Here is a 27,775-nt window from a genome sequence, read left to right on the forward strand (position 1 = left end):
CAGAAACAACAAAAATTCTGTATGAATGGCATAATAGAACTATTCAATAGGTGGCAGAATATCATTGAATAAGGTGGTGCATATTTCATTTAATTATATCATTACAAAGTATTGAAATAGAGTATAATTCATACTAGAAAAGCTTCAAGACTTATCTGATAATCTAATATAATACTGCACAGTGTAACAATGTTAAGTGTAAAAAGGATAAAGATTATTTTGAGGACTGGATACATTATTTCAGGTAACACTCGGCAAAGTTTCTGTTATCCAGAACGAATCTTGACCGCTCCTTGTGCGTTTTGTCTCATTTAAATCACGGGACTGAATGAAATCTCGTTTTCCCGTTACATGGAATCTGATTCATGCGCGAATCACGCCGATCGGCGTGGAAAGAGAACGCATTCTTCTCTAGCCGCCTCTATCCACCGTATCTTCGGCCATACCATGGATGCTGGACACTTTGTAGATACGTCCAAATAACGTTCCAAATAGAGAGAATCAACGAGCAAACTTTGGTGTCACGAAACGAAAGAACCCTCTTATACGGCTGTGAGGAACGCGAATGCAAAGAATTCAGTATTCAATCACGCCATAACTCGTATTGTGTCTATTATTGAGTACACGAGCTTTTGTAAGAAAATTCTTACGAGATCCCGATGGGTGGTCGTTGGATATGCAAAGTTATATAGCGTCACGCGTATCGCACTTTTTGCGCCGAGGTGGTGACAGTCTAAGCTGGAATTAATAACAAAAAAATTCATCTATCAGTTTACTAGGCTTATAAAATTGGAGGAATTTTATGGCGTTGATCGTTGATGACCTTGAATCAGTAATTTAATTCATAAATGGTGAAACCACATAATAAGAAATTGCTAGACTATGGAACATTAAAACATTTTATATTAATAAGTGATTATTGAACTGAAAAACATAAAAATGTTTTATATATCGATTAGTTTTTAGGCTAGAACAATATGAAATTAGTTTATGCTACATAGGAGATTTAGTAGCTGATGTTGACCATAGATTTAACAGTATGAATAGAAAGAGAAAATATTGAAGAATGCAGTGTAGCTCATAAAGCACCAACAGTAGAAAGAATTAAAAGGGGTAGTTAAAAGAACATAAAGAGTATAGAAAGTTACTAAAATAACAGTAGAATCCTGCAAGATTACAAATAAAAAGAAGCCCAACTATACATGATAAGGTAATGAAAAATATAATACCAATATCTAATAACAAAATGTTATAATTATAACCTTAAAAGAAAGAAACTAACCTATTTCTGTGCCAGGAACAGAAACCAAGACAGACCAAAAGAGCGAATAAGAGAAACGACGGTACTGTTCGTTGCGCGAAGATACATCGAAAATTTCACCTGACCAGCAATGGTCAATTTCACGGATAGCAAGAGCGTACCAGAGGCTGAATCGCGCGAGTTAATCATACGCGACGCAAGTAGGCCGACCTGGGCAAAAACAAACGATATGCGCACGCGGCCGCGCCGCGTGCGATACATATAATTGGCCAGCGTATTGCTAGCGGCTCGTGAAGTATTCCAACAAATCCGACATACATTCCAGCGCGGATCCCGGCTACTTACGTTCCGCCTCGCTGTGGAATGCAGTCACCTTGTGGCAGGTGTACGGTGTACCGAACGTCCTCAAACGTTTCAACCTCCTACTTTCCCCGATTTGAATTCAAATGCGTCTTCGTTGTGGCAAGTGGGAGCAACGGGATCTGGCTGAACCAGTCGTTTCGGGATTGGTTTTCCTTCGTTGTACCATTGAAGTACTGAAACATTGATTATTGTTTGATATCTGATTTTTAGAGATTTTTGGTATCAAAAGAAATAAGATTGATTGGATATTAATCCTTAATTAATGAACTGTGCATAGTTATGCAAGTTTATATTTTTATGAATTCACCCATATAAAAGAATACATCATAAATAGAAAGAGATTGACACGTTATATAGCTTTCAAAGAGAGAACTACTACGACGAATAGTGGGGTTAGTGGCCTTGAACGGTCAAATATTTTTCACTGCCTATTCACACTTAACTCCACACTTCTCTTGTATAACACAATACAATGCCATAAACTAAGCATAAACTAAATTACAATAATGAACTGTAATATAGCAACAATAAAACTACATTATAATACTAATAATAAACCTATAAGAATACATATATCTAATTTCATGGTTCATCTTCTTTTATTTCATCAGTCAGAATCAGCTTGTTTTTTCATAATCTTATATTATAACACCTTTTGCATCCTGGTGATGAATACTTATCTGTATATTATTACTATAAATTATAATCGTCCAATGTAGCACAGAAGTATTACAGTAATCGTCCTAAATGTACCTCAGCTGAATATTTCAACTTGCATAGAAGCAACTTGGATAGGCAACCAATGATCTATTGAAGAAAATAAATGAAAAAAAACCAATGGAATGGAATAATTTTAGGTTAGATATACACGAATACGAATCGAACTAACGGGTCCATGGAGCTCGTTTACGCGACCTCTGGGCGGTCATCTCGCGGTTAAATGCGCGAGAGGCTTTCTCCGTGGATTGGAATGCGGCCTCTCCCTCTGACCGGCTCTCTGACTTGCTTCGAGGATAGCCATGGAGGTGTACGTCGGCTTCCAGGTTCGCTCTTTACTGATTCTAGTTTCCCCACGGCTACATGCCGGAAAATCGGATACCGGTTACTTCTTTCTCGAAATATAGTTGGTAAAGTTCATATTTCTAACCTATCAACAGTTCAATGTAAACAGACCTTACGTCGCACGTGTGTTGGATTTTGTATAATTTTCTGGATAACAAGTGTCTGACTAAAGGACTGAAAGTCTGAGGAAGTGTTTGATGATGAAGTTTTTTTCTATTGATTAAAAATTTCTTAATTCTTGTACTCATTCTATCTATTATTCTTAATTCTACCCCGAAATGATAAGTGTTTGGAAATTTTAAAATTGAAATTCTGAAGAAGCTTCTGATTAAATTTAACGTTCAATGGACTAAAAATTATCTAATTCCAACTTTCATGTTTGTTTAGAGATGATGAAATATTAGAAAATCTAAAAAGAAACGAATTTTATAATTCACTGAGCATTTGTTATGAGCTGTGGTCTATCATAAGCAAAGTAGTTTTTTATAATTGAAATCAGAGGCTGTGTAGAAATATGTGCAACTGATACTCCAATAATCTTAGATTGCAAAATGTTACCTCGCTGGTGACTCAGTAATTAAACATTTCCAGAGCGATAACTAGCGAAAAATTATCCACGCGTAGAGCGTTTCCATTAGAGATCAACTACATACTGCGACATGATACCGTACACACATGCGGACAGATAATTTGGTCGGTAATTTAGTTAGATACTGAACAAAAAGAGTTGTTATCTATCTCTGGATTATTTGACTCCTGGATTCTTGAATCCTGATATCTTTGAAATATTTCACTCTAGAATTATATACTTTGAATTTCTTCGATTTTGGATTTTTTGAGCTTTTGGATCTTTAGACTATTTATTCCTTTTTTCCCTTTAAAACTGGAATTATGGTACCTATACTTTCCAATATTTCGAATTTTAGATTATTTATTTTGGTTCTTAGAATTTTCTCAAATTCCGATTTCCCAAAAAGAATTTATAACTCCTCAAAACGTCGATACCATTTGGTAACAAACTTTTACCAGGCATAGAGCGCAAGACCTGTTTGCCAGTCTGTACGCAGCCTAAGGCGCGAATGAACACCACTCGATCAAGCTGTAGACCGCCGCGTGCCTGAACAGCTCGCTTTCCATTCCGATAGAGAGGTTTTGCTCTTGCTGTTACAAGTTAAAATGTACAGGCTCAGGTATAAACAGCAGATCTAATTTGCGCTTGACGGGCACGTTTACTACGCGAGTAAACCAAGTTGAATGAAATTTAGTTTTCGTTCGAAGGATACCTCTCCCGATGGATCGACGATATCAGAATACTGATTTACCTCGAAGGCTGAATTGCATAAATTTTTCGCGATCAGAAACGCAAACTCGTTGAGCAAGTAGAGTTTCGCGGCTGATCGTTGCCTTCTTTTACTTCATCGACCAAACTCACGTTGCTTTTCCATAATAGTCGTAAGCACCTTCTGCCTTCTGCATCCTGATGGCAAATGACTATAATATCTTTAATAATACAATCTTGTTATCAAAGATAGATGATAGTTTTGAAAAATATTTTAATATCATTTTTGTTAACATCATGTTGTAGAATCAGATAAAAGGATTTTGACAGCCTGTGAGATGAGTTGGTTACCTTGGTGACAACAAGTACGACTTCCAAATTTGAGCATGCGACATATAGGTCAAGGTCATTATAGAAACTATATTCATACAGATGTGAACTAGAAGATTTTTCTAGATATTCCAGTTTGTACGCGAGATTATAAACCATGTTATCATTTAGATAATAATCAATTAATAAAAACGTTGAGTAGCCAAATATTAATCAGTCATAACAGCAGTGAAAAATATTCATAACTGTACAAATATGTTCTATTCTCTTCTTTCTAAGATTATTTACAAACATGTAATGTAAACACAATAATACCACTAAAATATTCCCAATATAATGCTATACTACGATATCTGTCCATTTACTTAGTCCTTCCCCAGATCCATTCTTACATAAAATGAGCGATTAAAAATTCGAACTCATTTTTAGTTATCTCAATCATGTTCACAGAATTCGAGACAAATTGGTGACCTGAATGTCATGGAGTCTCCCTGTCAGAGGGAGCCAGAGAGCGCAGGAAGAAACATCAGGCCGCGGCGCCGCGCGCGCCTAAGGTACAGTGCCGCGATGCATCAGGAGAAGGGGCATAGAAGCAGGTATTCAGGCGAACTCGCAGGCAGCCTTAAGAAAGCAGGCAGTCGGTAATATGGCGGGGGGTAAACGTAAGGGGCCGTGCGAGAGCGTAAAGTGAGTTTTCGCTCGCGGCTGCTTTGCAATGCCAGGCAGTTGAGGTGAGTCGAGTCGAACAGAGCCTAGCCGAGCTTCGTGGAGTCAGTCTGAGACGTGGCCCCGTCGCATCCTTCTCGACCGCTGTGGTATCTTTGTGTGTATAGCTACCACCTGTCGAAATTGTACGATCTTATCGTGCATCGTCGCAATTGACCGCCCAATATCGAAATGGCTACGTCCTAAAGTCACGTCTTCCAACTATCCAGTGAATCATCGTGGTTCACCGATCGCGTGGACAGACGTTTACTTTTCTTGCGTCTCGGCAATAGCTAGAGTGGAATCACTCATACGATCTTGTTGTTTCTTTCCTTGAACGACGATGACGCCGCCTCAGAGATGCGTCGTCTGAGATTTACGGACTTCTTGGTGCAGTGATTTTGTGTGTGCGTGATCGAAGCATCAGCTGGAAATTTCCCGGACAATTCAACAGGTAGGAAGATTGTATTGTCGGATCTTTTTTGATGGCTCAGTGAAGCGATTGCGCGATTCGTGTACGGATCTTTCCAATTTTGTCCCTGAAATATTATTTCGTCAACTATTATATTATACATATAAAGTTATATTGGTAGTTTACCAACCTGAGATTAGTCAGAAATGTGATCGTTAAAAGAAATTGAAAGTATGTGCATGCTTGTGGAGAATTAGGTGAAAATTAAATTGGTTCAAAGAGAATAAGTCAATATAATGTTTAGGATAATTTCGAGGGGATTTGATCCAGTAATAACATTCAGCTTGAAGAGCTATCGATAATCATTCAATTGATCCACCACGAAGGACATTCTGTTTTTTCCTTTTTTTATCGTCGCGCTCTTCCTGCACCCATCCACCACATTGTATTTGTATTCCTCCCTGCGTATTCTACGGTAATATCGTGTGTATGGCGTAACAGCTCATTATACATAGAATGCTAGTGAGAGGAAGTTTAATGGCAGCAACGTCATCGGCGTACCTCGCCTCTTCGTTTTTCTTAATTATGCTTGAAGAAATTGCGCCTCTCTCATCTGCATAATTCTGCATTGTAAGCTCGTTCATTTATCCTCCTACATCCTGATTATGCACATTCGTTTCGTTCTAACCTGTTTTCGAGGCAGCATTGTCCACATAACCCATTATTATTATCTGTCGTGTTTACGTATTTCTTCACGGATTCTTGGTACTCGACGAAAGTCTTTTCCTTGGTCATTGCATTCCTTTCTCGAAATTCGTCATTCCACTTCATCATATCGCCTCTATCATGCGACATAATACCGTCGGATCGCGTAATATCTTCCCAGGTGAAAACGCGACTAGACAGTGAGAACGAAACAAAAACTGAATGAGTGTCCGCTGGAACCGTAGCTTGTTTTCTAAGACACGTCAAGGAGAATGGCGCGATGGTGTACTCCGTAGTTTCGCTTACTCCCGCGATCGCGCCACGAATTTTCTTTTCTTGCTCTCTCTCGGGAGATCTCGCATCAATGAGAACGATCAGTCACTGCGACGTACATACTTAGAAACGCTACCATTTTCTCTGGAGTAATCCGAGAAATACTTCTTCTCCTGCTATAGTTTTGCTATTGTTTCGCTTGACCTGTTTTGACATTCCACGGTTTATCAAAATTTTGTACATATAAGTTTTTCAACCATCCATATTTGATTCTTCTTTCAACTATTTCTTTTTTTTTTTACTTATGTATAGTTTTGTACGATTGTAAACAGAATTGTGAGTGATTTCTTGGAAGATTAATTTGAAGCAATTAAATAGGAATACACTTGCATTCAAGTACAAGTTACTTTTGTAGCTGTCAGAGCATTTATCGCTTGCACGTCACACAATTTTCTCCATTGCTTCCACGATCTTAAGAAGAGACTAACGAAACAATATGCAGCCGTGAGATCATATAAGAACGCAGAATGTAAACACAGGAATTCGAGAAAGTTTAGCTGCGCAAATTGTTGACTGCGCAGTTACCTCGCTAGAAAAATATAGTGTTTACAGTTCTTGTTAGTAAAAACTCTACTCTATATGTTTTAGAATTCTGAAACGTCCCATCTAGCCACGATAAAAATTCTTCTTTCAATTGCCATATTAATTATTATCCATAATTTATAACATCTTTAATTTATGTTTTCGTTTACTTAGGAATTTGAAACAAAATTTGTCTTAATCTCCTTTATACCCGATGTTTTTATCATGATTACATACCAATTAAGGTACATTCGATATTTTCTCATCAATTCGTAAACTTTTCCAAAGAGGGTTGGCATGAAAGCATGAAAGAAGCTAAAAAAAATTTGTCAAGAGCACATGAGATCGATAGACGGCATCTAGATCGCAAACCAGTAAAAGAGAGACTACATCGTAGTTAAGGACAACGTCATCGTTGTTCACTGGAATGTCAACTCGTTTTCCACAAGCCGTCCAAGGATCGTTTTCCCTACGTATCTGCCTCCTTTCCCTTCATGTGTCTTCTGGCTTCATGATTCTGTTCTTACCTCAGCTTCTTGTATTCGATGGCTACACAAGTCAAAACTCCACGCACAAGTGAGATGTTCATCGGAACCGATTGAGATCACCGTACCATCAACTGGAATGTTAATCAATATTATGAAAACGTATTGCGACAAAGAATAAAATTGTACCTTCATTAATTCTAGAACTATATATGGTAGGATAATACTTTATAGAGTTAAGATGTGTGACTAAATACAAATTCTTTTGAAACATCACCATGATCCTTAGCTCGCCAAATAGCATCCATGTTTACGAAAACACGAATGGAATGCCGAGTCATACGAGTCACCATTAGCATGTCCCAAAGATCCCAAGAACCGTTGGTTTCTCAGAATTAATGATCAACAAATTTCGAAAGCAACCTGTGAGCTCTACCTGTGATGAGATAATTTCTATTTTTGCCAATGTCGGAATTCGTAGACTCCGGATCTGAAACAGAAAATAAAGGTGGGTTCCATTGAACAGCAAGACGCGTATACCTTACGCTATTCGCGATTGCATAACGGCCGCGGATCGTTTAAAAACAAGTGAAAAAGCATGTCGCGTTGGAGATCAAGATTCCGCAGAATGTCAGGTTTCCACGAGGCGAGAAAAAAATACCCCATACGTGAGTTCTGCAAGTCGGTTTCCTCCCATTCCTTTTGAACCCTCCTTCCTCTTCCCTTCTCCAATGTCGTATCCTCCCACTAGCAGCGCTCATCTCTGCGAGTGAATTGCACCTTCCAAGTAGGAGCTGCGTACTTCGTCGGTGAGGCCATCCTGAGGCCATTCTGAGGCCACGTTGAGGCTACATTGAGATTCCTCAGAAGGAGATCCGCTCCCAAGTGTCGCAATGTGCGTAGAACGGTTGTCGCAATCTTTAACGAATATATTGATTTTCATTAGCCTACAGGTGCTCGGTAGTTTATCTTTTTATGCTGTTTTTCATAATACACACTTCTTAGTAGTTGTTTCAACTATACCTTTTTATCGTAATTTATGAACTCCAATTTAAGGCGTATAGAATTTGCAATTTTTTATATGAGTTTTTGACAAGTAGAATTAAAAAACACTATCTTTAAAATGCAAAGATTATTAATGTCAAAGTTACACATATAAAGTTTGTCCATATTTTATAATTTATTGGCTTTTTTATCGTATAACTAAAAAATAGGTTATATATTCGAGACATTCTAAATCGAAGTTCAATTAAATACTTAAATACTTTGATTTCTCATCAATCGACAATGCTTTTGTTAATGATGATTCATCGATGTCTAGTTTGTTTCGCTAGAATAATTTACATACTCGCTTTCAAACCTAAAAATGGTAGGAAACGCATTAAACAAAATGTTATTGCTCAACATAATTTGGTTATAGCTGCGATTACCATTTATTGCGTCGTTGCTAAAAATTTTCATCACCTGCATACAAATATTTTTATCTTCATTTTATTGTCTTGTTATTATCTTGTTACAAAATTAGTCTAAGGAAATGATATTTCTTTGCAGTTCAATTTTTCGAGAAGGTTATGTCCTCGGCTCGTTAAGTTTCGTACACCTCGCTCGACGGCTCCTTATAATTATTTCTTCCATTTATCTCGATGTGCAATGTGCACGCGTCCTTCTTCTTTGTCCCTTCGTTTCTCACAACTGGCTATTCGAGTTCACGCTTCCTCCTTTGTTCCTCGAGATTCCTTATATTTCTTATATATTTCTTATTCCAGGAACTATCACTGTTGTAACTTGAATTAAAAAGATTATGTTATAGGATTTCATATTTTATTTTAAATAATTTCAATTATAAAAACCATTATAGGTAATTACACTATTTCCTTGATTATAAATAACCATTATCGACGTCGAAGAATGTTTTTTTTACTATTTTCGACTAATCAATTTTACCATTAATCTTAGATTCTAATTATCAGTAATGTTAATAAAAATTGTTCATGATCGAAAGTAACCAAAAAGAATTTTTCAACATCGATAATAGTGATTGATGCTAATCAAAAACTATACTTTACCAATATTGATTACCATTAACCAAAAATTGCTTCTATCGCTGGTAATATTCAATTAATTTTCGATATCGATAATGATTAACCATACAAAAGTTTTAGTCATATATAATGGTTACGTACTCGTAAACAAACATTTAAAAATTAATACCTTTTGATCATCTAATTTCTTGAAAAATCTCTTTAAAATTTAGTGATCACTGTCTTCAATACAAATAACACTAATTTAAACGATGGTCTAACTCTATTTCTTTGAAATTTTTCGTAAAAATTTAAATCTGTTATTTTTTGTCCCTGGTTTGTTCTGCTTGCAGGAACTTGTGCCGCCATTTTTTATCGTCTGAGCGCGCTCGTATCTTCTGTCCTTGTCTATCTTACACGCTTATGTCCTTTCCCATTAGAGTGAAAGAGAAAGAAAGAGAGAGAGAGATTTAGCGTGCGAATTCACGATTCGGTTCTTCCAATCGGGAACCGTTATTCTTTTCTGTAACAATCATGGGTTATTTGCGGTTTTCCACTTAATCACGATGTTTTCGAAAAAGGGAAGCACAAACAGAGAAAATGACACGTTCCATTTGACACGTTGCAATTCGATCTACCGGTTCCTTGTTGATTCTTGTTATTATATCATTTGAGATAGAGGCAAAGGTTAACACATTCCTGCGTGATGATGAATGCGCGAAAGATAAATATTCTACCACGGTACCGATCATCAGATCGTTGGAATTTATGTTCCTGGTTTATGATCGTGTAATTTACGACAATAAATTAACTCTCTCGTGGGCTTAGCTTTTTTCTGAAAAAGCAGTAGTTTCAATATAAAACATAGTAAACAAATCATATCTATCTTTATTTTAGAAAAATAATATTTTCTATTATTCATATTAGAGAAAAAAGATTAATATAACTGAGTTAAAAAATTAGAATTTACTAATTTTTATTTAGGAAACGAAAGGTTAATAAAATTTAATCTTCTAAAGTTATATTAATTATAAGATTAGCTTAATAAAATTTAACCTTTCGGTTCCTACGGTTACCTGTACGTAATTGCACGCTTTAGAAAGCTCACATGTGTGTTTTTAATAAGTGGAAAAATAATTACCATTTCTTTTAAAAGAAATTACTGATTTTTAATTTAAATTTCCAAAAACCGCTTGTCTCGATATTCCACTTATCTTTCAAACGAAGTAATTACGTAAATCTTGTTATCTACAAGTATCTTCTTAAAAACTATTAACTGAAACCATTAATTAATATCAAGTTACCACTTTTAAAAATACACATTTGGGCAACAAAAATTTTGATATCGGTATGTTCTGTGATAGTAGTTAATTTACATGGAATGCGGTATCGCGTAGTAATGTATTCGATATTGGCCTATCAAGTTGTCGAGGAACAAGTTTGCACGAACTTCAAAAACTGGCCTTGACTTCTCATATACCCATAAGGAGCTCTAACTTTTAACGTAGCCTAGCGTTATAAAGCAAAACAACTGATGAAAAAAATTACGTTGTTGAAACTTCCGTACTCGTACTTGTTGGTAAAAATGAAATGTTTAACAAAATCGACAAACGAACCAAGAAATTCTTCTCTTTTTTCAGATTATTGGCCTCACCGAGGCGGAAGGAGTTAATCAACGAGGGGTGCCCATGCCGAGCGTCAGGAAAAATCAGCTGGAGGGTCTTAGGAGTGCGAGAGGAAAATTCTCAGAGGGACCAGCCGCGTGGAATTCAAGGAAAACGTCGAGGTTGTGAGCGTACCGGCACGTTTAATCTTGAAAATGTCATCGAATACGTGTTCCGTGATTATGTCAGGACTGATTCTACTGGTATTAGCAGTGGTATCATTCAGAGAAGTGCAAGGACACGTCGCCTTGACTTTTCCACAGGCAAGGAAATATGACTTGGATTTTCTGGACAATGCCAGGACACCTGGTCCATGTGGAATGCCTCGTGGTGAGTATTTCCTTTCGTTGCACAATTATCATATAGCGATAGCCTACAAATGAATAACTGAATTTGTAAAGTATGTACATACCTGCAATTTATGGCTATACTAACACGAAGAGAATAACATGAAGGTGTATTTTTGTGGTATGAAATATAATATGACAGATTGGTTTGTCTTCTTGGAGCATTAGTTAAAGTGGCATATCATTAGAATGGTGTAACAGTTGGTAAACTGATAGTAGTTTGTTAAGATTCTGAAATTAATTAACCAATTAGAGTTACTTAAAAGTATTTCCATGAATGAGTTTAAATACAATCGTGTAATCTTTGTTTTAGATAACTATAAATAAAATAAAACAGTATCATATTTTATATCATACATAAGGAAGTGATTTCAGTATTTATAAGAGAATTACCTATTGCGCGAAGAGTACAATTATCAGTTTATGACACAAATTACTGAATGGCTTAATAATACATCATTTTGCAATATAACATTCTAAAAAAGAGTCAATCTTGTCTAGCTAGGAAACATGTAACCCGTCCAAAGATTCTGATCTCCTGACAAAGGCTCGAAACGGCAGACAACTGCAAAAAAGAGAATCACAGGGTATCATTGGAAACACCCAGTGTCCCTTTCTTTGAAACTTTGACCTGTCTACTGTAACAAACAAACTGAGGAGAAACAAATCGCACCCGAACGCATAGAGAAAGCAATTTCGTGAAATCTGAAACGCTGCAGCGCATCGTGTCATGCTGCATAGAAAAATAACGACGACGAATGTAGTAATTCGATAGTATTACTGACGAAGCGAGTTGTCCGGATGCTGTGGCCCGGCTATGCGTCACACGATCCACGGACCAGAAAAAGGCATACGTGAAATTTTCGCGGTCAATCCAAGGACGATGACGTCGTCAGTTAACAATATGGAATATGACGATATAGTTACGAGGGATGGGTAGAAGTGGTAAGAGGGTTCTATGGGAAAACGACATTAACACGATGATACGTCCCGGTGGGGATAGCCCGCTGGTCTGATTCGAAGCGACTTTCACCGACTCGCAACGAAGGGAACTCGAACCTCGGCCATTACCTTCCACGTCTTGCCTCTACGCTGCAGTCGCACGTACACGTACCTTTTTTTTCTTCTTACGAGCTCTCGCGTAGTCACGGGGAATACGTGAACTTTAAATGCACGCGTCGTATCGGATAAGACTGCTGGAAAAGTGGTATACCTAGGCTTGAGAAAATTACCGGTAGTCTTTCTATCGAATTCTAAATGTAGAAAGATCCTTAATATCTGGTTTGATCTATTGATTACGGTATTGTAGATGGCATATATGTATAGTACTCAATCTTCCGGTTCATGTCAAATTACGTGTTGTATCTGAAAAATGAAGCAGGTCTTATTATTCAACTTTCTACCATCGATCATTCTATTCGACATTCAAATTATGTAATTGCTTCGGTTGTAAAAAAGTAGAAAGTGCTGATCATAAGGATTTTGGTTTATTATTCGTACTGAGAACACTATTCTATTAACTATCTACTATCAGCAATACTTTATTAATTGGTTGGAATTTTACTTCGTTAACTGACAGTTACCACTTTCATCAGTTTTTCGAGCTGATTTCCTGGAATGAATCTTTAAAAGGAAAAAATGTGTTAGATATGCATGTATATTTAACAGAGAAAAGAGATATGTACTTAGGATTTCTTAGAAATATACTTCATTGATATGTAATCAGATAGCAAAGCACTATTGTTTGTATGTATGTTATTTCATAATTTTCCCGCCCATCGTAGTCTAAACAAATATCACGGATTCGGTACATGCTAACAATACTTTTACATTACGCAACATATAAATTATTCCTGCATAAATTTAAATATTTCATTCTTCTCTAAACGGTTACCTGTGCTAACCTTCCAAACTCCTACATGAATGCATGTAAACGCATAACAGTGTCGTGAACGCTGTCACGGATATTAATTTTTGTATGCCCCACCGAATCGGACATAGCTGCGTCGATGTCGTTCCACAATTTAATCGCTTGACTGTTAGTTCTCAACAAGAGGAACGTGAGCTTTCTTTTCGGTGGCAGGTAGGGAAAAAAGGTAGTACTCCATAAAAGGAAGGATCGGTCGCGGAACGCGAGCTGCTGCCCGTCCACTTCCGGAAATTAATTGTACATCGTGCCACTCTCGATTATTTCCGGAAACTCAGTCTCGATACGATACGATACTACCGTAGATTACCATCTTAGCTTCAAGCGAATTGAAAATGTGAAATCGCTGGTTCAGTTGAAATTCATTTTCATAACATCCGATACAATTACTGATATAAACGGATATTCGCCTTCATGTTAGTTTCCTTTCCCGCCTTATAATTGATTTTTTGCAATCTTTTGATGATAAAAAATGATTTATGAAAACAAATTGCCTACATGAGTACGTACTGTAATTAAATAAAACGAATCCCTAAAATGTTAACCATACTTTAATTATATGTTAAATTTTTATTATATGTTGATAAGTAGAAACAATATGAAAATATACCTGAATGTATTATAAAGTCCTTCATCTATACTTAGATATTACGCCATAAAATAATAAGAAATAGAGAATACTTATAAGGATGTGATTTTTCTGCTTCTTTTTTTTATTTTCTATCTGGGTGTGGATAAGGATATTCGCACGCAAGATTTCGCTGAACTTGTATCCATGCATGTTTCCGGTGATTGTGATGAATTATCGTGTCTCGTTACTTTAATGAATATTAACTTTTCATTGTTCGTAAGGTCTCTCGTCTAAATCGATGAGCCTGAGAAATTACAAGTTTCCGTATCTCGACGTAATTTAACGCGCGGCGAGCGATCGTGAAAATTTGTATAGAATAGCGCGCGTAATGTTGCATAATGCGCTCATTTTATGTTGCAGGCGATATTAAAACTACTTTACTGTCTGGGAGTAACTTTAACGTCACGTGGCATCTGGCTTATCCTCATCGAGTAAGTAGAAAAAATTTATTATAACTTAACTTTGTTAATTATATATAGCAAAGAGGAAAAGATTATAATAGCAACAATATTTCCTATATAATGAGCTCTTTGTTCGTTGCGTTTTAAAACAACTTTTACCTCGATAATAATTGAATTTTATTAGCCAGCGGTAAAAACTGTTGCCGCGAGACCAGTCGGTAATTTCTGCATGCGTGGTTTTTACGCGCTTAATATCTCGTACTATGCGTGGCCGCACAGCAGAAGCCTAAGAAACACATAAGCACTAACAGCTGTTCAAAGAAAAAAAGAAAGATGTACGAACAGTTACGCGAGAGCTGAATAAAATCATACCATAGTTTATTATAATTCATATTACATGAACTTTCTCCAATATGGAAACTTTCTGTATCCATCTTTCAATTGGCCTGGTTACGGTCTTGATTGTTCACGTGCCGTGATTGGAAGGAATTTGCACGTATTTGATCAATCTGACTGCCTGTTATTTAACTGATTATAGCCCTTCACCACCAATGAGTCATTGACGATATTGCTGCAATTAGAGCACTCAATAAACTTTATAATTACTTAACCAGCATATTTTCAATATGAAGACACGATTATGATTCGCTCCTATGGAAAACACATGAGAAAAATTATATAACATTTCGTATTATGATTCTTTTTATACCGTTGAGTAGGGATATACTGAAAGATTTCAGAATTAATAATGCTTCATAAACTACTTGAGAGGAGTTCCGGGATTCCTGGATGACCAAAAATGATCATCCTTGTGCGATTGACATCGCTTGAGGCGTCACTAATCAAACAATCAGCGACATTTTTATTCTACTGTCGCTCTTCATATGAAACTCTTATTTCCCGTCTACATACAGTCGGATACAAAAATAAGCAGACATGCAGCGACAGCAAATATCAATGAAGTTTTGTTAAATACGATTTGTTTACACAAGAATGTAAATATCAACTTCAGTTATTTGTTAAATAATCTATATACAATAGTCCCATTAAACTGCATTGATACCTACTTCCGCTATCTCTTCACTTATTTTTGTCCCCAACCGTATATTGACATAAATCTTCGATCAACGACAAATCAAAGTTTTCTGAACTGCGAGTAAGAAAAGTCACAGTAACAGGCGAAACTTAAGGCACGTTCATAAACCAGGCACAATGGCCGACTGGCGCAGTTGGAAATTCATATTCTTCACGACGCGTCGCACTACCTAAGTCATCGTAAAAGACATCACGAATTTGTCCGCACGTGGTCTATACGAAAGGGAAAGAAAAGACAGAGGCAGAGGGCAGCCTACGCTTGCACGTCGTCGCTCAAGGTGACGCTCGTTGAATAATTCACAAGCGAAGCTTCGTATATGTTCGACGTGGTTCGTGTATACCTTACGTAGATAGATAGGTCGGAAAGAAGGTGGTAAGGGATATAAATCGCTTTGCATGTGAACATGTATGCGAGAGAGTAGCTTGTGCTCGGTGGAACACATCGGTATGTCGAGTACCGTAACTCGACTGTCGCCAATGACTCGGATCGAAGCCAAAGCTCTCAGATCCGTTGCTGGAAAAGCAGTTGAACCGTGGACCATCGCATTGGCTTTTACATAAATCAAACGTTGCATTATGACTGGGAAATGTATAATAGAGAGCTGAAAAGATGACAAGCAAAGGAATGTGGGTCTGATTGGTTATTTCTTTGTAGACTCAGCACAAAACAGCAACGTAAAGATAAACACGTGTATTGACCGAAAGTGTCACATAAAACAACATGGCAAGACGTAACTAACGGTGAGCGATAAGGAGCAGCACCTCCTTTGCCCCTGTGCCGTCCCGTTAGGCTTCTTTCAAGTTCAAAATAATGAATCATTTATGTATAAAGTCCTTTCATACTGACCTTAATATTTTCGCTCTATTATACTATACTGTATGTACGTATACGTATACTATGTATGTGGATTGGTAGATTTACTTCATTATATGTATTAAGTTTTATATGAAATGATTGAATTTGGCAGACAAATATCAGAAATTAAATATTGTCTTGTCGTCAATTATCAATTATCTTAAAAAGGAAATGATTTGTTATAAATCACGTGTATTTCTATAAATTTAGAATAATGAAACTACGTAACTAATCATCAAAAATACATATACATTAAATCATATGGATATTACTTTCATTACTTTAGTACTACCTGCTATTAAAATTTGATTTGGAAAGATATTTAATATGTACCACCCGAATACATGTTAATTGTTTTCTTGTAGAAACTTCAAGGTTAGGTACACCACATTTTTTAAGTTTACGTCTATATGATATATCTGTTAAAATATCTTTACGAACATCTGAAAGAAATATCTGAATTTCATATTTAAATAATTTTGAAGTAACGTAATTTTAAACTTATCTCGAAAATTATGTATTTTAAAACTGCCTTTCGCATCGTACATCGAATCTCTCGCAATCGTAATCAACTTCATACCAATATAAATACGTACGCATATTTCCTATACAATCGTTGTGATTTCTTTTTCTGAACAACTGGTTTTAGATGGGGCAGCCATAAACTTAAATGCCTCGCAAATTCTATCCGTGAAAATATCCGTGGTACGAGAAAAATTCGACAATAACGCTGCAACCGCTGCAGGTGTGTACCGTGCGAAGCAGTACCACTTCGCAAAGCTGTCTCTTCCCTTTCTACTTCTCCTTTCGAGTGCTGGCATAATCGCGCGCTGTTGGAAAACATTTCAAACTCTTCAGTGTAGATATTCAAAGAAACTTTCATCAAAAGTGACAAGCATCTCTTGAGAACGGATATTCTATCCGTCGGCAAAAACATTCCAAACTTTATAATATTTAAAATTTGAAATGATAACATATTACAATGTGTAAAGAAATTTGTAAAAACAGGGAGAAACATAAATGAGTCATACGAAAGCCACACTAATAAATAGACTGCGGATTTCTATACATTTTTATACTTCTATGAACGTAGTTGAAGAAATGGAATCTAAATATAAATCTATTTTTTATTAAATGTATTTGTCATCTACTAAATGTTATAACAAATATTCTACTTTGGATTTTTTCTATATTTTTATACATGCAAATTTCCTATAAATACATAAAAATCCGCAATTTACTAATCGACTTCACTAATATATTTTCCTAAGTTTTACAAAATTAAATATCTTATTCCAAATACTTTATCATCGTATCATGAAATTATTATATTATTCAAATCCTAAACTTCATCGTTAGAAAACAACATTAATCGATATTTGAATTTAGAATAGAGCAGAAAATAACAAGTTTTACGGGACATTTTGTTAATTTACCAACGACAATCCGAATTACAGAAATTAAGAATACTAAAAAAAATAAAAAAATACTGATCATATATTTACATGGGTAGCAAACTTAAGAAATTTTTAAAGATTAGAGTCGACCAATTTGTCTTTGTATCAAATTTCATGAAAACGCGTTTATGAAGACTACCGACCGATATTGGTGAAAAATTAACGACTGAATTTTCATGCTATGACGATGCAAAGAATGCGGTTAATAATTAGAAAACGTGGCACGTAGAAGAAAACGCAATGTTGTTCTTGGGTAAGAGTTGACTAATAACGGTTCTTTGCCTCCTCGTATCTTTATACAGGTGTCAGATTGACATCGGCAATCATTAAATTAATGCTCGTGTCATTACGTCGTTACCCACTGCGAAACGATGATCTCCTGCGGCGACGTCTCTCTCTCTCTCTCTCTTCCTATTTCCAATTCGGTGGTCGTTTTCATGAAAAGGCCGGTTTTATAACGGTGACGTTGCCAACTACGCTAAGAAAGCGTTAACTAAAGTTGTTAATAATATTTTTTACTTTTTATTTTTTTGACATGACCAATGGAATAAAAGGCCGGTTTCTATGTCACGGATCTGTGATAAGCTCGTTCGATACCGCTATCCGCGCATGCGATCGATGTCTCAACGTCCTCTTGACCGTTTCTCGCTTCCGACACGGTCATAGCGAAAGAAACTGTCCGGAAGTTCACGCATTGGAACTGAAATAACATTGCTTATTATATACCTGCGTTACCAAACGTAAATTAAACGAGATTAACCTAATTATTTGAAATTTTTGTTATTTACCTCTGTATTTAAGTCTGTTATTATAATATTTTGTTATTTATTATTTACTGAAATCTATATTATAAATTTTTATTATTTACTATCTTAAGATCGTTATTTTTATATGTTCCATATGTTGAATACCTACCATCACATATTTTAAATATTATAATTATTGATTTTAGGGTGGATTTCGACTGCAAATATTGGATGCCCTTGACAGACCATTGATTGATCTAACTCCTGTGACAAAAAATAGCGAGTTCGTAGAAGACGATGCCACGTAAGTGAAAATTCTTATCCGATCTTTCCTTTTCCACTTTGATAATACTTTTGGTACTTAAGAAATAAATTATTACTTTTTAGGGCACAGAGTTATACCGTACAATTACCTCAGAATTTCACGTGTACAGACTGCACGATTCGGCTTCTCCGAGAAGCTGAGGAATGGGGAACGAGTTATAGATTTTGGTCTTGCGCCGATATCAATGTAAGAATAATAACCAAAATATAACAAATAATAGAATGTTTAACTATCAATAGATATATAGAAGTATTAAGTAATAACAGAAAGTAGTAGAACGTAATTTGTAAAACAATTTTTCCGGTTACCTACATCGCGGTCTCTGATACCTTATAATTTATACCCGTTAGATCATCGACAGAAAGTCTTACAGAGAGGATTGCAGCGGTCACGGTCGATATCTGGTAGGTCGATGCAGGTGTGATCGACTGTATCACGGTACAAGGTGTGAATTTAAGGAAGAATGCCTGGATGACTCGGATTGCGGTATTCAGGGCACGTGCATTGACAATGGCGGCACGACCGCACCCACCAAGCACTGCTATTGCAATATTGGTTGGTTTGGACCGGGTTGCGCGAAGAGTAAGTTTTATTAAATCACAATTTGGTACCTTCTCCAAAAGTCATTCAGATTGGAGTAACTTTCTTATACTATAGTTTCTAAATTATTATATTTGTATCATTTGTGACTTACCTGTTAAAAAATAAAAATAGAATACAATATACAATATTAATTCTTGAGATATAAAAGATAAATAAATTTCAAATAAGAAGTAAATATAATGATACTTTCTAGAATCTCCGATCAAAACCATCGACGTGGAATTGGACGCATATACAATGAAAAAGTTCTCTGACAATTTTACCTTCTATTGGCGGATATTGAAGGAAAGCAAAGAACTCGAGGGCATTATGGTGGTAAATGGTACTAGCTGGGTTGCTGTTGGATGGCGGCCAAATGATCTGACACCGATGTGTCGCGCCTTTCCTGAAATTCAGGAACGTCCAAAGGATGAACCGCTTCCACAACCAGAACCGAAATCAGAGCCGGAACCAGAGCCAGAACCGAAAGCCGTACCCAAACCGGAGCCTGAACCCGAACCTGAACCCGAACCTGAACCCGAACCTGAACCTGAGTCTGGAACTGAAAGGTCAGGTACCAAGAGACGATCGGCTAAAGCTCATGATGTGACTTCATTGGCTTCAACTCCTCGATCTGACGTTGATGTGACGGTGCAAACTAGTGTCACATATCGCGTCAGCACGAAGCAAGGTGAGATGCGAGTTAATTTATACTTGTATATTTCAGTTTCTTGAATTTATATACAAATAATGTTAAATGATATACTTTATCTTCATATAGGACGCAAAAAGAGATCACCGGAGTCTACAGGAATTTCTGTGAACGGTATGTATCAATACTTAACTCAGATATAGAACAAGAGACCCCTGCTTACCGTATTTACATAGTAACAACATGTAGTATGCTTCCCAATGAGTAGTAGAGCATTTGGCGTCCCCTTTTTATATTTGAGACACTACGCACGAGGTGGTGGTCTGTAAACAATAAGCAGTAGGTAGTTGGCACGACGATCGATGCTTTCTTGCACAGGGGAGCCCGTCGCCGAGCCGAGCACTGTCGACAGCACCAACACCACGCCTGAACCCGTATCAGAACCAAAATCCGAACCAGAACCTATATCCGAGCCCGAACCAAGTTCAGAACCAGAAACCAAATCAAAGCCTGAACCTAGCTCAGAACCAGAACCCAGCTCAGAACCAGAGCCAAAATCTGAACCAGAACCAAGCTCAAGACCAAAACCAAAATCCCAATCAAACTTAACGAACACTGAACCAAGAACAAAAGCAGAGGCTATTTTAACTTCTGAGACGCAATATGAACACAAGTCAATATCTCATCTAGAACCTATTTCTCAAGTTAAATCGAGATCCCGAATGGAATTAAAACCCGAATCAGAATCCAATTCTGAACCTGAACCTGAACCTGAACCCAAGTCTGAACCAGAGCCAAGCTCTGAACCAGAACCCAAGTCTGAGCCAGAGCCAAACTCTGAACCAGAACCGAAATCCGAGCCAGAACCCAGCTCTAAACCCGAACCCAAATCCGAACCAGAGCCGGAGCCGAAATCTGAACCAGAACCAAAGCCCGAACCGGAACCCAGTTCCGAAACAGAGCCAAAGTCTGAACCGGAACCCAAGTCAGAGCCGGAGCCAAAGTCAGAACCAATCTCGGAGCCGGAACCGATCTCAGGTCTTAAGTCGAGTGCAACGAAAGGTAAAATAAGCTGATAAGGCATTACAACCGCTTGTCTCTCCTCGTACATATTGCACGGGCTTTATATTGTAATTAGTTAACGTTGATTCATATCTAGAAATACCTTTTGATTTTGTGTTTTTTATTGTCTGAACTAATCTTCAAAATTTGCCTCTTAATTTAATTTTAGATACTTCTAAATGGGTGTAAAATTTCATCAATTTAATTAACAAAAATTAGAATTGCTGGTTAAACATAATAGTACAGAAAAATATAATATAAAAAATATTTAACAAAATAGTAGATTTTGTAACACATAAAGAGATAATTTAGATTAAGTTAATGTAACGTATTCATATAATCAGTAGCATTGATACTAACATATACATATCTAAATAAAACATATAATATAGATAATATTCATACATTTAATTTGTACTTATTTTTTGGTACAAGCTTTCCTTGTTGCTTTCGCATAATACCCCAATAACTCCTATGTAAGTGCATTTGCACTTGAGAAAATACTGTAAAATGAATTTGTTACTAATAGCTGTACATTTTGTGATAAATATTTCAATGTTGCAACAGGGAACCTTTTCCATCACAATCATAAATTATTAATCATTATTTCAAATTGATCATATAATCAATGAAGTTTATAGATCATTTTAATCTAATCTAATGTTTTATGATCAAAGCTATCCTACCTGCAGTGCACAAATACACGCCGAAACACGACTTCAACCCTATGGACTGCACAGACATTATAATAGGATCAGCACGAGGCAACAGTCACAGGATTGGCGACTATTACACTAGAGACAGGTCTACGCCAAAGAAAGACGAATATTGGGGCGGAAGAGACACTTTGACTGCTGCTATGGGCTTTGAACGTGATGGTGTAACAACCATACTTTTCAGAAGAAAATTGGTAGCTAATGAACTAACCGACCACGAAATTATTGATGGTAATATGCAAGTGATATGGGCTAAAGGACAAGAACCTGGAAAATATGTTCATCACCCCCTCAGTGGCATTGAAAAATCCAAGGTCAGTGTGAAGGACTTTTACAAGGCTGATGAACTTAAGTATCATGGTCATGGAGCACAGAGAGGAACAGTAACTTTTAATTTCTTTGGTAGGTTAAAGAAAATATATCCTTTACATGCATTAGCGACGTTGTATTACAACATTGTTGATGACATTATATAGTTAATTTCGAATTAAATATAGTATTGATTAGTGATTTATAAATATCCTTAGATGAAAAAAAGAAACAAGAAATGGCTAGTGAGGGTGATGCATTAGCGCCAACTTCAAATTGCAGCGGTGAGTGGCATTATCCAAGGCATTGCTCTCCTGCAAATGGTACCTGTGAATACTCTATTCAGTGGACTTACAAAGGACGAAAGGTATTTTCCTATAATAAAGATAAATTCTCTTAGTTATGATTCCATCGTATAGTTTATTAATGATTTTCTTGTAGGATCAATTATCGTTTGTTATTTCCACTACTAACACGAATACTTGGACCGGCGTTGGATTCTCTGATGACGAAAAAATGGTATGCATTGAGACCATAAGTTCCTTGCACTATGCTCTAATCAAAATTATTTGGCCACTTAATATTATCAAACTTTTCATTACTACATTATAATATTCCTTCCATTCTACAACAATGAATTTTATGCTTAAATCCTAAGTTTAAAATCGATACTTCTCTCTTTGTTATTAGTCGCAAACAGATGCGGTGTTGGGCTGGGTCGACGAGAAATCAGGTCGAGCTTTTCTCATGGATACTTGGATCAGCGGATATAATGCTCCGTTGCTTGATCCATCTCAAGATATCTATAACACAGGCGGCAGTAAAGTGGATGGTGTAACGACACTCAAGTTCTCGAGAAAACGGATAACAAAGGACAATAGAGATCTTTCTTTCACGGACGATCATTGCTTGTATATGATGTATCCAGTCAAGGGTGGTATTTTTAATGCTGTCAACAAGAAAATACGTAAACACGACGCCGTGCCCGTTGTATCCGCTGAGAGGATATGCATAAAATCTTGTGGTCTCGAAGGTTCTTGTTGGTTTTTGTTTTTGATTATATACATGCTATAATCACTAATTAGTAGTATTGGTATTATATTCTTTATGACATCTTTGAGAAGTTCTTGCTTGTTGTATACAAATAAATTTTAAATGATTGAATAACTCAAATTTCAGAAAGCTTCCTCAACAGCATTATTTAAATACTTGTCTCACTTTTGTAGAACTCGAGGATCTTACAACGCCAGCTCCACCAAGACTGCATTACACCGTGGAGGTGAAGCTCATAAATTTGGGTGACGGTTTTATGGCACCTACTCCCGGTAGTCCAGATTTCGAACTTATTTCAAACAGAATATCTGACAGCTTTACTCCACTTCTTGACAAACTACCAGGCTATTATCAAATTCGTCTCAATGAATTACAAAAGTCAGTATCCTTACAATATGTGCTATTTTACTTCCGAATTTATTATTTAATATTGAATATATTATTACATATAGGAATGATGAGCAAAACGGTGTTATTGCCCGCATGGATCTGATCTTAGACAAAAACGAAGTAAAAGGCAGATCACTGAAACCTATAGATACCGGTGCAGCTGCGGAAAAGGCATTAAAAGAAGCTCTTGTCACAGGAAAAGTCGGTGCATTAAGTGTGGATCCACAGTACTTGATCATTAGAGCTCCTCGAGGTAATGTGAAATTTGTTGCTATTATTAACCTTCAAAATAAAAACATATAGTTATGATCTCTTCTCTTTAATAAGATTTTCGAGAATCATCGTTAACTGTCGGTCAAAAAAAATTCAATTAAGCCAGTCATTAAACATTTAAATTCTAAAAATACTCGGCTTAAAACAATAATTTACAACCGATTAAGTTTTTCTGCAATATTGTATTTAATTCTGTATCATATCTTTTTCCTCGATCGAGGAAAGCGTTATCATTACAACAAACTTAACAAAGCGTGTTTATTATTCGTAACAAGCTAGCCTGTTCATATTTCTAGCTTTATATAATATAATCATATTGTTAAACGTATTAAGTAATATATAAGGCATCCATTCAACTTGGACATTTTATTCTGTTTTGGTCGCCAGTAAATGACTTAGGTGGAGGAGATGTGGATGAAGAGACGTCATTTACGTCGGATCTGTTCCTCGACGCAACGAAGCTATATATTGTTGTCGGATGCGTTGCTGCCTTACTTGCTCTTGCTCTACTACAAGCAAGCTGTACTCTTTACAGATCATCGAGGAGACGAGCGACGAAGGTACGACATTACCTACCATTTTATATATTCATACGTTTTCTCCATCTGTTTTTTACGTAATTTCCTCGTTTCTCTGTTTTCTGTTCGCGACCTAGTTACCTTTCCTTTTGTATTGTGTGTGCATCTAACTCTTGTTATAAACATCTTAGCGCTGTGGTATGGTCTAGAGCAATGCTGGTTCTCAACTTATGTGTGTCTATTAGAAGTAACCCGCTTCAATCTTGAACCTATTGGTAGAGTCTTACAAAATTTCACTTGCAATAAAGATCATTTGTTCCTTAGAATTCTGTTAAGTACATAGTTGGGAAATAGATATGCTCTTCGAATATGTTATGTACCCATTGAAATTAACCAATGCAAAATGATGCTTTTACTTGAGATAGCAATAAGGTCTCTCTGTAACCTCCTCCTTAAATGTAGACACACTCTGTGAAAGTAATATGGAAGCTTCATGTTTGAGTGACTAGAAACGCATGAATACTTCAATAAGAAAAGAAGTGTCCTTCTTTCTCTCATTGTAATTGAGACATACAGAAATAGACACTAGTGCCACTTCAGACTCAACTTTCACTACTATTGCTCCACTCTTATGAACTCGAATCGATCTTCTGCTTCGCTTGTGTTGCATGATCCGCGCTCTTCGCGACCATCACGGTGTAAAGAGGGTGTACTCGCTGCCTCTGGCTTCTTGTGACGCGCCCAACCCGATTCATCGCACGAACGCGACGCGGTATCATCGACAAAACGGCGATCACCATCATCATCACCACCACCACCATCTTCGGCATCATCACCAACACGCTCCGTACGATATGCATCGTCCTAATCCCAGCTGGTAGAACTTCACCCTCTGTATACAATCAGCGCGCTAATTATTATTCGTCCTACGTTCGTTTGCTCACTAATCCAGGTATTTCTACAGTGGTACTCTTCTCTTGCTTTCTCTCTTTTCTTTCTCTTCTCCTATTTATATAATCTCTTTTATTGTGTATGTATCCAAAGAAAGCTCATAAATAGTAGCAAGTCTAAAAAAAGACTCTAAGAAGTCTAAAAAAAATTCTATTGAATATAAACATATAATATTCAAATGATCTTCGCTAGATAGCTTTATAGACAAAATTACACAAAATTATATGAAGTTAGGATGTCCGATGTTATTTTATATAATCTTCCTATTAGATATAACTTTCACTGCAATAACAATAAGGCTAATGATAACTTATTTCAGGATCGTCTGATCGCCAGTAACGCTTGGAAGGACTACGCCTCAGGTGCAAACACAAATTTTGCTTTCGAGGCCTTCGAGACAGAGGAAAAAGCTCCACCACCACCAGTTTCCAGTCTACCTCGTCACAGAGAGATGACCGCAAACGGACTCGGTACTGATACTGTAGACGGTCCAAATAGGATAGTAGGACCACGAGCAACGTACAGTTTACCGCGTGCACCGGGTTCGAGGCACACAGCCGCCATCCAACCTGGTTACTATACCCAAGATCGCAGGGAACATTATCAGCGATCAAAGAACAATATGCATAATCCGGCAGGCGGTGGCGTGTCCACACAACCGAATCAACCTGACTTTTATTTCATGCCCAGTCAGCGTAAATACAGTGGTGAGGTCGTGCGCGTGTACGTGGATTACGGAAGTCAGGCGCCAAAGTAAGGAAGCATATTGGGAATTGGGATTCCAACGAACGATAAGAAAAATCGGCGTCAGTGACTGTGCTGCCCTCTTCTCAGCTTTCCCTCGATCATGAACCCAAAGCGGACGATTAAATATACTTCGCTTCAGTGAAGCGATACTGTACATAAAACACGTTTAGTGGACCTGGAGGAAACGAGACTTCGAAACGAGCCCTTCCTCCGGTGCTTTTCTCATTATCTTCTTCTTCTGTCTCTTTTTTATTTGACGGTTCTTTCTACTATCTTTTTCTTTCCCGTTTTTGTTCGATCGCTTGCGAGCGTCGATCTGGGGCAACACGCACGGTTTCGTCTAACTGAATTACACAGAAGTAGCGCTTACGACCAAAGAGTTATCGATAAGGCGCGCTCAATGCGCGGTTCTGTACAAAAGCGCGTGGAGAAATACACAGCACAAATATCACTGTAACTCTCGATGCGTGACAAGATACGCGTGGATCGTGTCCGGTGTCCGGAGTCCGGACCCCGTAACCCGTGCGTTATTACAGCAACATTTTATATGTACTTACGAGCAAGCATGGATGTTTGAGCAATAAAATGTTTGTACATTCTTTTTTAATCGAATACACGCTTCTCTTCTCAAGGATAAAGTTTCGTCGAAGTACCTCATTTTGAAAGAACAAACAGGAACAGAATTTTGTTTGTCACGTTCAGCTGTGAAATTCATAATATTTTTTTTTTCATTATCTCTGTTGTTTAGTTATTTTATAAAATAGAGTTGTGATTGAAGTTTGGACTTTCTTCTTAAAGAAAAAATCCCTTCTGTAAAATGCAATCGCATGTGTTCTAAAACAAAAGCGGGACAGATGTGACACAAATGTATATATCATCATCCATAAAACGTCAAAGTGAAAACGTTCTACGAATGACTTTTAATTTATAACTCGCATAATGAAATATTAAAACAATTAGGTAAACGAAAAGAGCGAATTCATGGCTATAGTAATTCTCCTATTAATATCAACAATAGTGCTGATAATAATAATGGCAACATTAGAGACAATGATAGAAGTACATAAAAGACGTAACAAGTAGCACCCGCAAATAGAAATTTCTCACCGAGTACCTAAATTGCACTTTTGCTAGTTCTTAAATGGATCATTATAGAAACAGTAATACTTACAATGACGATACTGTCGATAAGACAATCGTATTGGTACGGATCATAAATTATTACAATAGTGATAAAATTAACGATAATACTTGTAATAATCATAATAACGATAATAGCAGCAGTAGTAACGATGGCAATAAAATTACAGAATTAATATTACATTAACGTCGTTAACAACGGCGTTGCGCGCAAAACTATGACTTCCGACGTGTTCTCCATGAACGATGGAATATTTAAGATCGATATAATTAATAATAATAGTATAATAATATTAATCATAATAATAATAATAATAATAATAATAATAATAATAACAATAATAATAATTATTATAATTATAAGGCGACACCACCAGGTAAGCTGTTTTTTACTGTACCTTTGAAAGTCTGATGTATTCGGAAGATAATTATAGCACGCATTGCCTTCCTCGATC

The 27,775-nt window shown here is 36.7% G+C and overlaps 1 protein-coding gene and 3 long non-coding RNA genes across 7 annotated transcripts; 1 reads left to right on the plus strand and 3 right to left on the minus strand.

The window, feature by feature from the left end:
• Positions 1–1,000: 1,000 nt before the first annotated feature.
• LOC139998296 (uncharacterized) lies at positions 1,001–8,256 on the minus strand. The gene is made up of 3 exons (XR_011803241.1): positions 8,126–8,256; positions 2,378–7,947; positions 1,001–1,797 (listed from the first exon to the last, which is right to left on the minus strand). It is a non-coding gene; the product is annotated as an uncharacterized lncRNA (long non-coding RNA).
• On the plus strand, positions 5,314–26,792 carry Nahoda (DOMON-like domain-containing protein nahoda). 4 transcript variants are annotated; one of them, XR_011803217.1, is made up of 18 exons: positions 5,314–5,454; positions 11,119–11,472; positions 14,408–14,478; positions 18,809–18,906; positions 18,990–19,113; positions 19,278–19,509; positions 19,724–20,200; positions 20,291–20,335; positions 20,540–21,223; positions 21,901–22,341; positions 22,467–22,615; positions 22,690–22,767; positions 22,939–23,281; positions 23,475–23,679; positions 23,754–23,944; positions 24,352–24,524; positions 25,187–25,434; positions 25,753–25,892. XR_011803217.1 is itself a non-coding variant. In XM_072022705.1 (17 exons), the coding sequence occupies exons 2-17, from the start codon at positions 11,298–11,300 to the stop codon at positions 26,188–26,190; spliced, it is 3,924 nt and encodes a 1,307-aa protein (XP_071878806.1). In that variant the 5' UTR covers positions 5,314–5,454; positions 11,119–11,297; the 3' UTR covers positions 26,191–26,792. The 4 variants fall into 4 exon arrangements, 3 of the variants coding, with proteins under 3 accessions (XP_071878806.1, XP_071878808.1, XP_071878807.1); XM_072022705.1 differs by lacking the exon at positions 25,187–25,434 and having other exon boundaries at positions 25,753–26,792; XM_072022706.1 differs by lacking the exons at positions 5,314–5,454; positions 25,187–25,434 and adding an exon at positions 8,216–8,352 and having other exon boundaries at positions 25,753–26,792.
• LOC139998298 (uncharacterized) lies at positions 8,867–10,529 on the minus strand. The gene is made up of 2 exons (XR_011803243.1): positions 9,669–10,529; positions 8,867–9,241 (listed from the first exon to the last, which is right to left on the minus strand). It is a non-coding gene; the product is annotated as an uncharacterized lncRNA (long non-coding RNA).
• Positions 14,120–17,132, minus strand: LOC139998291 (uncharacterized). The gene is made up of 4 exons (XR_011803234.1): positions 16,996–17,132; positions 16,672–16,842; positions 14,821–16,558; positions 14,120–14,734 (listed from the first exon to the last, which is right to left on the minus strand). It is a non-coding gene; the product is annotated as an uncharacterized lncRNA (long non-coding RNA).
• Positions 26,793–27,775: the final 983 nt, after the last annotated feature.

This window comes from Bombus fervidus, chromosome 2, assembly GCF_041682495.2.
Source record: "Bombus fervidus isolate BK054 chromosome 2, iyBomFerv1, whole genome shotgun sequence".
Classification (NCBI taxonomy): Eukaryota; Metazoa; Arthropoda; class Insecta; order Hymenoptera; family Apidae; genus Bombus; species Bombus fervidus.

Bases quoted from the DNA above. Each gene is read 5' to 3' on its own strand.
- Nahoda (XM_072022705.1), top strand. From the start codon at position 11,298: ATGTCATCGAATACGTGTTCCGTGATTATGTCAGGACTGATTCTACTG. The intron at 20,336-20,539 runs GTATGTATCAAT...TTTCTTGCACAG, and splicing joins TACAGGAATTTCTGTGAACG to GGGAGCCCGTCGCCGAGCCG. The intron at 22,342-22,466 runs GTAGGTTAAAGA...AAATATCCTTAG, and splicing joins AGTAACTTTTAATTTCTTTG to ATGAAAAAAAGAAACAAGAA.